Below are 10949 nucleotides of genomic sequence, written 5' to 3' on the forward strand. Positions count from 1 at the left end.
GAGCTCAAGCCCAGGACTGGCAAAAAAAAAAAAAATAGTGAATATGATGGCACTCGTGAATAAAAGGACAGTCTCTTAAGTAACCCAGCAATTATCACACACCAGAGCTACATTGCCAAATATAGGCAAGTTTAAGAATCTTTTATCTTGATTCAGATGTATTAGTAAACCTTACCAAGATTATTTCACAAAGTGAGTAGCCTCATAGTCTGACTTGTACAACTACTTAATAATACCTTTTTGTTTTGGGGGTTTTCTTGATCCAGGAACTTGAACTCAACTCAGGTTCTGGGCAGTCTCTGAGCTCTTTGGCTCAAGGCTAGGGCTCTTAAGATTTTGAGCTATAGGCTCACTTCCAGTTTTGTGGTTGCTAATTGCAGAGAAGAGTCACACTGGGCAGACACTAGTGGCTCATGCCTGTAACCTTAGCTACTCAAGAGCCTGAAATCTGAGAATCGCATTCAAAGCCAGCTACTCAAGTCCAAGAGACTCTTATCTCCAATTAACCACCAGAAAATGGGAAATGGCGCTGTGGCTGTACTTGGTAGATTGGTAGCCTTGAGCTGAAGAGCTCAGGGACAATGCCCAGGCCCAGAGTTCAAATCCCACAATCAAGAGTCACACTGGCTTTGAACCTTGATCTCAGCTCCCTGAGTAGCTAGGATTATAGGCATGAGCCACCAGAGCCTGGCCAATAATAAAATTTGGGGGAAAAGAAACCCCAAAAAACAAACCTTACCAAGTTCCGATTTTTCTTCTCAGAAATCATATTCCATGCCAATCAGTATTGAATTTCAGCGGAGATATGCAACTATTGTTTTAGAGCTTGAACAGCTGAACAAGGACCTAAACAAAGTTTTGCATAAGGTTCAACAGTACTGCTATGAGGTAGGTGATTGTATGAATCTTCTTCCGTGTTTCTGCTTTTTTTTTTTGCCAGACCTGGGCCTTCAACTCAGGGCCTGAGCACTGTCCTGGACTTTCTCAAGGGTACTGCTCTACCACTTGAGCCACAGTACCACTTTCAGGTTCTTCAATGTATGTGATATCAAACCCGGGTCTTCATGCATGCTAGGCAAGCACTCTACCACTAGGCCAAACTCACAGCCCCCATCTGCACTTTTAGAGTCTAAACTAATATCATTGAGTATGGTCCTGTACATATTTTCACTCCCAAGTACTTTTCATTTTTGTCTTTTGGGTTTTGTTTGGGAGAGGATGTTAGTTTTGCTTTTTGAGATGCCCTGAACTATTTTCCTTTTTCTTTCTTTTCTTTTTCTTTTTTTGCCAGTCCTGGCTTGAACTCGGGGCTTTGAACACTATCCTTGGACTTTCTCAAGGCTAGCGCTCTACCACTTGAGCCACAGCACCACTCTGGCTTTTTTTTTTTTTTCTATGTATGTGGTACATGCTAGGCAAGCACTCTACCACTAGGCCAAACTCCCAGCCCGCTTCTTTTTTTGATGCTGGTCCTTGGGCTTAAACTCGGCCTGAGTGCTGTTTCTGAGCATTTTCACTCCAGGCTGGTCCTCTACCACTTTAAGCCACAGCTCCACTTCTGGTTCACTGGTGGTTAATTGGAAGTAAGAGTCTTGTGGACTTTCCTTCCCAGGCTGGCTTTGCACTGTTATTATCCTCAGATCTCAACTTCCTCAGAGTTCTTTATTCTCATATTTAACTTTTTTTTAGATGTTTAAAATTTTATCAAAATTAAGCATAACAAAAACTTAAAATAGGACCAGGCCCAGAGGTCAAGCCCCGGGACTAAGGGAGGAAAATTGTTTTTTAAAAAAAAAAAAGGCCGTGAGTTTGGCCTAGTGGTTAAAGTGCTTGCCTAGCATGCATGAAGACCCGGGTTCGATTCCTTGGTACCACATACATACAAAAAAAAAAGCCAGAAGTGGTGCTGAGGCTCAAGTGGTAGAGCTCTAGCCTTGAGAAAGTCCAAGGACAGTGCTCAGGCCCTGAGCTCAAGCCCAGGACTGACAAAAAAAAAAAAAAAAAAAATAGGAAAAAAACTATGAGAAGGAAGCTTTCGTTGTGAAGTGAGAATCACCCCTGGAAGATGTAGACCCAAGTGCAAACAGACCCTGGCCCTTGTTGCCCCCACATGTGTCTCTCTTCTTGTGCTCAGCTTGCCCCAGAGCAGGGGCTGCAGCCAGCTGGTCAGCCGACCGACATGAGACGTCGCTGTGAGGAGGAGGCCCAGGAGATTGTTCGGCACGCCAATTCCTCCACTGGACAGCCTTGTGTGGAAAACCAAAACCTCACAGACTTAATCTCCAGGCTCACCGCTGTTTTACTACAAATCAAGGTAAGTTCAGAGAAACTATGTCAGTTATGCTAATTTGGTACTAGCAAATTCTGTAAGTTAATTCAGGTATTTTTTTAATATTGTTTTAGAGGTGATATACAGCAAGGTTACCTTTACATATGTCAGGTAATGGGTACATTTCCTTCTACATAGTGCCCTCTGTGCCCTCACCCATTCCCTCCCCTCTCTACCCACAACTTACATAGTTCACTTTCATCAGTGACTACTGCAGCCAGTGCGCTCCCCTGCAACACATTTTCTCCATTCTCCTTCTGATTCTGTGCCCTTTCCACCCTCCCTCAGTGTACATGAATACAGTGTATGTAAGGTAAACAATAGAGTCATCAAAAAGAAGAAAAAAGACAAAAGCCCTTTGTTTCCGTATCTTTGGAGTTCATTTCAGAATATATGTTATTTGTGTACATACGAATTGGGGCTATGTATTGGTCCTTTGGCTTACCTCACTTACCATGCTTTCTCAAGTTCCATCGATTTTCCTGCAAATGACATTATTTTATTCATTCTAATGGTTGTGTGAAATTCCATCGTGTATAGGCACCACAGGTTTTGGATTCACTCTTCTACTGTGGGGCTTCTGGCTTGTTTCTGTATCTTGGCTGCTGTGAATGCTGCAGCAGTGAACATGGATGTCCTTACCATATCCTGGCTCAAGATGCTCAGGGTAGATGCCCAGGAGTGGTATGGCTGGGTCGTAGGAAAGATCTGGGTATGGTTTTCTGAGGAACCTCCAGACTGCTTTCCAGAATGGCTGTACTAGTTCACATTCCCACAGCAGTGCAGTAGGGTTCGTTTTTCCCCACATCCCCGCCAGCATTTGTTGTTATTAGATTTCAAGATGTTGGCCAGTCTAACTGAGGTAAGATGGATCTCAGGGTTGTTTTGATTTGTGTTTCCTTTATGACCAGGGATAATGAGCATTTCCTCATGTATTTCTTTGCCATTCTTTCCTCTTCTTCTGAGAAGTCTCTCCTTAGCTACCTTGCCCATTTTCTGGTGTATTAAGTGTATGTGTGTGTGTGGGGGGGGTAGTTTCTTGAGCTCCTTGTATATATTGGATTTTAGGCCTTTGTCTAATGTATTGCTGGTACAGATACTTTCCCAACTGGTTGGCTGTCTTTGTAGTTTAATAACTAGATTCTTAGCAATGCAGAAACCTTTTTTATTTTAATGTAGTCTCCCTTGTTGAGTATCTCATCTCACCTCCTATCTGTTGTACCCCTGAGACTCCATTCAGGAGATTCCTGCCTGTAACTATAAGCTCTAATATCTCTCTTGTCTCTTGCAGTAGTTTGGTCTTTGATCCACTTTGTGTTGAGTTGGGTGGTGTTGGTGAAAAGCAGGGGTCCACTTTGGTTTTCTGCAGGTGGCTTCCCAGTTTTCCCCTCACCAGCTGTTGAAGAGGCTATGATTTTTCCACTGTGTATCTTTGGCTCCTCGGTCAAATATTAGATGACTGTATGTGGTTTTATTTCTGGGTCTCCCGATCTGTTCCGTTGGTCTTCAGGTCTACTTTTGTGCCAATACCAGGCTGGTTTTGTTGTTACTGCACTATAATAGAGTCTGGTATTGTGACTACACCTGCATTGCTTTTTTTGCCTAGCATTGCCTAGTCTGTCTTTTGTTATTCCATATGAATGTTTGGATTGTTTTCTCTATGTCAGTAAAGAACATTGTTGGAATTTGGATGGAGATTGCATTGAATTTGTATATCATTTTTGGCAATGTGGGTATTTTTACAATATTCTAGTTATCCAAGAACATAGAAGGTCTTCCCATTTCCTGGTGATTTCCTCTTTTTTTTTTTTTTGGTCAGTCCTGGGCCTTGAGCTCAGGGCCTGAGCACTGTCCTTGGACTTTCTAAGGCTAGAGCTCTGCCACTTGAGCCTCAGCACCACTTCCAGCTTTTTTGCTATGTATGTGGTACTGAGAAATCGAACCCCGGTCTTCTTGCATGCTAGACAAGCAGTCTACCACTAGGCCACACTCCCGGCCCATTTTTCTTTAGATTTTTTTATAGTTTTCACTATAAAGGTCTTTGTTGGTTGGGTTAATTCCTAGAGGTATTTTTTGTTTTGTTTTGTTTTTTGAGGGTATTTCAAATGAGGTTGTTTTCATGATTTCCCTTTCTGCTTGTGCATTGTTGACATATAGAAAGCTACCTGTTTTTTGAGGGTTAATTTTTGTATCCTGCTCCTTTGCCAAAGTAATTAGCTCTAGGAGCTTGCGGGTGAAGTTTTTTGAGTCCTTTAGGTGTAAGATCATGTCATCTCCAAATAGGGACAGTTCAGTTTCTTCCTTACCTGAGTGAATCCCTAAATGTCCTCCTCTTCCTTTCTTGCCTGCTCTGGCTAAGGATTCCAGGACTATATTTAAGAAGATGGGAGAAAGCGGGCATCCTAGCCTTGTTCCTGATTTTAGGGGCAATGGCTTTAGTTTTTCCCCATTTAGTATGATGTTGGCTCTCATATATAGTCTGTGTTTTGCTTTTTTTGGTCTTGGGGCTTGAACTCTGGGCCTGGGCGCTGTCCCTGAGCTCTTCAACTCAAGGATACTGCCCTTGAGCCACAGCTCCACTTCCAGTCTTCTGGTGGTAAAGAGTCTCAAGTTCTTTAGTGTCTGGGCTGGGTTTGAACCACGATCCTCAGATCTCAGCCTCCTGAGTAGCTAGGACTACAGGCATGAGCTACCACACCTGGCTTATTTCAGTAATTTCTGCCCTAATCTTTGTTATCTCTCTCCGTCTAGTAGTTTTAGATTTTTTTTTTTGTTTTTCTAGCAGTTTTAATTGCATCATATGGTTGTTTTATTTGAGCTGAGAAATACATATAGATTATATGTATGTGTGTACATATATATATGTATATATGTATGAATGTATGTATGCACTCAGGGCTATGAATTTTCCTCTCAACACTGCTTTTGCTATATCTCAGAGGTTCCGATCTGTTCATTTTCACTGTTAATTCAGATATTTTATGTCTATATTTGAACCATAATTCAATTAATTTTTTTTCTCTTAGTGTCTAGCAGAGGGAGGAGACCTGAATTCCTTTGAATTTAAATCACTTACAGACTCATTAAATGATATCAAGAGTACAATAGATGCTTCTAATATCAGGTAATTAGGTATATTCTAATCATTTTCTTAAATGAATAGTGACTTTTCATTATGTTTTTAGAATTTTACATACTTGTGAAGTATTTTACGTACTTGTAAAGTATATGTATATATATATTTTTTTTTTTTAATTTTTTTTTTTTTTTTTTTTTGCCAGTCCTGGGCTTGAGCTCAGGGCCTGAGCACTGTCCTTGGACTTTCTCAGGGCTAGAGCTCTACCACTTGAGCCTCAGCACCACTTCCGGCTTTTTGCTACGTATGTGGGGTACCGAGGAATCGAACCCCGGTCTTCATGCCTGCTAGGCAAGCACTCTACCACTAGGCCAACCTGGCCCGTAGTCATATATTTTTATGATTTAGATATTGTAAAAGCTATTTCTGTCTGGGCATTGATGGCTTACGCCTGAAATCCTAGCTACTCAGGAGGCTGAGAGCTGAGGATCACAGTTCAAATCCAGACCAGGCCAGAAAGTCTGTGACAGTCTTATCTCCAGTTAACTGCTAGAAAACTGGAAGTGGTGCTGTGCCTCTAGGTAGGTGTAGAGCGCTAGCCTAGAGAAAGCCCAAGGAGCTGTGGCTCAAGGGGTATGGTGGTAGCCGTGAGCTGGAGCTCAGGGACAATGCCCAAGCCCAGAGTTCAAACACCATGACCCACCAAAAGAAAAAACAAACCAACAGGTATTTCTGTATGACCATACTGTTGACAGAATGAGTATCATGTGAATTTTCTGTATAACTATTTTGCCTCGGTGTTCATTGGAAGTTCAGTGTTTATGCTTGTTCTTCCTCATCCAGCTCCCCCTGAGTCTCTCTGCTTCTTCCAAGGCAGGTTTTTCCAGTGCCATGGAAGCAGAATTCTGGCCCTCACTGAAGTCATCTCAGCTATTCCCAAACTAAAATTCAGCTCTTCCTTTATATATTAAAAGGGGGGGGGGAACCAGGAGTGTGGCCTAGTGGTAGAGTGCTGGCCTAGCATGCACGAAGACCCAGGTTTGATTCCTTGGTACCACATACATAGGGGAAAAAATAATAATAATAAAAAAGCCAGAAGTGGTGCTGAGACTCATGTGGTAGAGCTCTAGCCTTGAGAAAATCCAAGAACAGTGCTCAGACTTGAGCTCAAACCCAGGACAGGCAAAAAACAAAACAACAACCAAAAAAAAGGAGGGGGGAATTGGGAGTTTGGCCTAGTGGAACAGTGCTTTGCCTAGCATACACAAAGACCGGGGTTCGATTCCTCCATACCACATACATAGAAAAGGGCCGGACGTGGTACTGAGGCTCGAGTGGTAGAGCTCTAGCCTTGAGAAAGCCCAAGGACAGTGCTCAGGCCCTGAGCTCAAGCCCAGGACTGACCAAAAAAAAAGTTGCTTCTCTTAATTTTGTGAATTAAATACCTGTTGCTTTTCCTTAGCTGCTTTCAGAATAATGTAGAGATCCATGTGGCACACATTCAGAGCGGCCTGAGCCAGATGGGCAACTTGCATGCCTTTGCAGCCAACAACACCCACAGAGACTGAGTCTGCCAGCTTAGAAGCCTGTCCCTCTCCTGAGCTTCGCACTCCCACTGGCCGCCAGTCCCCACGCAGGAGGTTCCGTAGCGGCCATCCTTCCGCCTGGCACAGTCACGGTACTTCCTTTATTAGCCACACGCAGTCATGTCGCTTCTGTTAGCTGTGTTTACTAGCAAGCGTCTAAACAGGGGGTTTTATGGAAGAATGCGGTAGGTATGTGTATAAGTGCATGAATTGAGCTCAGAAGGTGCCGGCAGCTTCTGCTGTGGAGAATGTGAGGGAACGTGGAGTGCCCGCCTGGTAAGGCAGTGTGGCCAATCCATGGGGAAGCCTTCTCGGCATAGCACCTCACCTCAGGCCTCGGAAGACCCCCCCCCATGGCACAGGCACATGTGCCAGTGGAGGTGTGGACTTCACAGGCGTGGGTCTCATATACTTGCAATGTGATAGGGTTCTCCAGACCCGTGTATAGTAATAAATAATTTATCATAATTTATAAAAGAATTGCCTTTGTTGTTTATCTGTTGGAAGAAAATGAAGGAGCAGGGGGCCAGAAAACCATGACTGAGAAGTGCTGGTGTCAGCAGGTGGGTTTGGCGGGCCTCTCCCCTCCATTCAGGGCAAAGTACTGTTGCTCTTAGAAGATTTATTTAAAAAAAAAAGAAAGAAAGAAAAAAAAAAGACTGATAACATACTATTTTCATATTTTTTGTTTATTTGCACAATTCTAAAACCAGATTACTGGTTAAAATCCAACAGTACAAGTTTGTAAGTAAAATACTTTATAAGGAAAACAAAGATAACTAGTGTTGTACAATGCAGAAGAAAGGTTTGATTTTGGTTATTTTTGTTTTTCTTTTTTAAGAAAAACCCTGCATAAAATGTTAATCTTGTAAAAAGTATATATTTTGAATTTTCTTCCTTTTAATATAGAATATTATAAAGCCAAAATGTAATAAATTGTTTTCAGATTTGGAGTTTAAGATAGCTGAATGGGTGGTTCTGATTCTTTTAGAGGTCTCATAAAATGAGGCTTTTTATATGTTAATGTATAATAAAACAAGATTATTTTCGATTTAAGGTTTTTATATAGTTTAAAAATGCTTCTGTGTCCTTTGTTGGTCTGTGCCACCGCAAAACTTTAGTGCAGAGTTTATATTTAGCTAAACTGTTAAGAAGTGCAAAATCTTTTATTAATATTTGTAATTCCAAATAAATTGCTCTATAAAAATGTATTACTACAGTCTCATGTAATTGATGCACGTTGAGTTTTGGCAGTAAGGTTGCTGATGGCTTATTCCTATAATTCTAGCTACTCAGGAGGTTGAGAATCAAGGATCAGGGTTCAAAGCCAGACCCAGCAGAGTGATCCTGAGACTGATCTTCAGTTGACCAGAGAGAGCCAGAAGTAGAGCCATAGTTCAACGCATAGAGCATTGCCTCAAGTGAAAAAAATAAGCAAAGAATGAGGCCTGGAGAAGCTTCAGTACCAACACACCAACATTGGTAGCTCATGTATGTAATCCTTGCTATTTAAGAGGCTGAGGGTCCCAGTTCAAAGCCAGCCTGGGCAAGAAAGTCCAGGAGACTCTCATCCAGTCAAAACACCAAAAGCCGTAAGTGGAACTGTGGTCCACGAGGTAGAGTGCTAGCCTTGAACAAAAACACCAAGGGTCGTCCAGGCCTTGAGTCTGAGTGTAAGTCTTGTCATAAAAATGGGTTATGGAAGTCGGCCGCAGTGGCTCTCGCCTGTCATCCTAGCTACTCAGGAGGCTGAGATCTGGGTTCAAAGCCAGCCCTGGCACAAAAGAACATGTAAGACTTATCTCCAGGTAATCACTAGAAAACCAGAAGTGGTGCTGTGGCTCCAAGTGTAGAGCTCTACTCTTGAGCAAAAAGCCCGCAGCTGGGCTTGGGCGGCTCACCGCTGTAACCCTAAACTACTCAAGGCACAGACCAGAGGCCATGGTGCCAGCCAGCCAGCCAGCCGGGCCGGGCAGAACAGGGGACTCCTGTCGTGATTCCAGTGTGTATGTAGGTAAATGCACGTATCACAAGACACCATGCTGCAGACCTCTTTAAAAGCAGCACACAGGCACACAGGCGTGTGGAGAGGCTGAGATCTGAGGACCAAGGTTCAGAGCCAGCCTCGGCACTAAAGGCCAAGAGACTCGACTCTAAACACGGGGAGTGGGGCTTGGCTGCTGGGTCGGGCGTAGCCTTGAGCTGAAGCGCTCAGGGACAGCGCCCAGCCGAGTTCAAGACCCAGGACCCACCAAATAAAAGGGAAGAAAGAAGGAAAGCAATGAGCTCAGTCCACAGAGACGCGCGGGGCAGGCAGGGCTGGGGGCCGCTGCCGTCCTCGGGGTCCTCAGAAGTGACCAAAGGCAGCAAGGACGGCTCCCTCCCAGGAGTCCCGCTCCGCTCCGCTGTCTCCGGAGAGCGAGGGGTAGGTGTCCAGGTTCTGAGCCGGGAAGCCGGGCGCGGAGCTGGGTGGGCCCTGCGCACTCCGAAGGCTCGGCAGGCCCGGTAAGTCCGGTGGTCCCTGCGCGCCCCCCAGGCTCGGCAGGCCCGGTACGTCCAGTGGGCCCGGTACGCCTGGTGGGCCCTGCGCGCTCCGCAGGCTCGGCAGGCTGGGCAGGCCCGGTACACCCGGTGGGCCTGGTGGGCCCTGCGCGCCCGGCAGGCCTGGTACATCCGGTGGGCCCTGCGCACTCCGCAGGCCGGGCAGGCCCGGCAGGCAGCCCTGCGCCAGGCAGTGCGCGGCCCCCGGGGCTGGCAGCTGCGGCTTCAGACCCTGGGCCGCCGTCCCGGGAGCTGGGTGGTGGCGGAAGAGGGGGGAGGCCGGTGGGAAGAACTTCCCGCTCTGGCGCCGGGACTTGGCCCGACGGTTCTGGAACCACACCTGTCGGAGGAGGAGGACACTGCTTTGGTTCCGGGGCGCCTCTGTCCCCGCGCCGTGGAAAAGATCACAGAAGCGGAGCCCTTGGAGTCGGGAGGGAGCGGGGCCGGCAGACGCGGGGGAGGAGCGAGCACCTGGCGCTCTGATTGCAAAGGAAAGCTGGGCGCGGGGCGGGTGGTAGAGCGCCTGCCTGGACTGCGCCAAGACCCCGGCTCCACGAATGTGGAATAAAAGGTGCTGCGTGGAGCCGGGGCTGTGGCCTGGCGGGAGAGCGCTGGCCTAGCGAGCACGAAGACCCGGGTTCGCTCGAGTCCTCGGAGCCTCGTACACAGAGCTGTGGCTCCAGGGGTGGAGTTTACAAGGACAGCGCTCAGGCCCCGGTGCAAGCCCAGTACTCGTGGCAGCGGCACCGGTGGACCAACGCCGGCCATGGGAGACGGGTCTGCGAGGCCCCGACCCCAGACCACTGCGGCTGCTCGGGCGGCCTGCGCCCCGCCTGCCCCGGCTCCTGCGCCCCGCTCCTGCGCCCCGCCTGCCCCGGCTCCTGCGCCCCGCCGCCCGCGCCCCGCTCCTGCTCCCGGCTCCTTCGCCTCGCCGCCCGCGCCCCGCTCTTGCACGCTCGACGGGGTCTCCATCGCCCTCCCCCCCGGCAGATCGGCGGCGTCGGAACCTCTGGATGGGAGTCCGTCCCCCTCCCGCGCTCCCCGGGAGCCCCAGCAGCCCCGGGGTCCCGGGCTTCTCCGGAAGCTCCGCGGGCTCCGCGCCGGGCCCCGGAGCGGGAAGAGGGGAGAAGGGACGGGCGGCTGGGAGGCCGGGTCCGCCCCGGCGCGCTGGCCCCGGCCCGCCGCTCACCTGGATCCGCGCCTCGGGGAGCGCGGTGAGCGCGGCCAGGCGCTCGCGCAGGCGGATGTCGGGGTACCTCCTCCGGCGGAACACCAGCTCCAGCAGCTGCAGCTGCTCGGGCCGGAACGACGTGCGCTTGCGGCGCAGCGGGGCGGCCGCGCCCGCGGGGGGCGCCGGCGAGGGCGGCGCGGGGGCCCCGTCCGGGAAGCGGGGCTGCGGGGACGGCGCCGCGGCCAT

General features: G+C 48.0%; 2 protein-coding genes across 7 annotated transcripts in view; one reads left to right on the forward strand and one right to left on the reverse strand.

The window, feature by feature from the left end:
* Lin9 (lin-9 DREAM MuvB core complex component) overlaps nucleotides 1-8202 on the forward strand; it is a 50428-nt gene extending 42226 nt beyond the window's left edge. For all 6 annotated transcript variants that reach the window (XM_090341563.1, XM_090341564.1, XM_090341565.1 and 3 more), the window contains 4 exons: nucleotides 763-888; nucleotides 2135-2314; nucleotides 5356-5453; nucleotides 6868-8202. In XM_090341563.1, the coding sequence (XP_090197689.1) occupies nucleotides 763-888; nucleotides 2135-2314; nucleotides 5356-5453; nucleotides 6868-6973 (510 nt within the window). In that variant the 3' untranslated portion in view covers nucleotides 6974-8202. The remainder of the gene's footprint in view (nucleotides 1-762; nucleotides 889-2134; nucleotides 2315-5355; nucleotides 5454-6867) is intronic.
* A 1136-nt stretch (nucleotides 8203-9338) lies between these two features.
* On the reverse strand, nucleotides 9339-10949 carry Mixl1 (Mix paired-like homeobox). Its single transcript, XM_090341648.1, has 2 exons — nucleotides 10722-10949; nucleotides 9339-9872 (listed from the first exon to the last, which is right to left on the reverse strand). Exons 1-2 carry the CDS (start codon nucleotides 10947-10949, stop codon nucleotides 9339-9341), a joined length of 762 nt encoding a protein of 253 aa, XP_090197774.1.

The sequence above is a fragment of the Megascapheus bottae genome, chromosome 10 (genome assembly GCF_031878675.1).
Source record: "Megascapheus bottae isolate mThoBot1 chromosome 10, mThoBot2.hap1, whole genome shotgun sequence".
NCBI classification, from domain to species: Eukaryota; Metazoa; Chordata; class Mammalia; order Rodentia; family Geomyidae; genus Megascapheus; species Megascapheus bottae.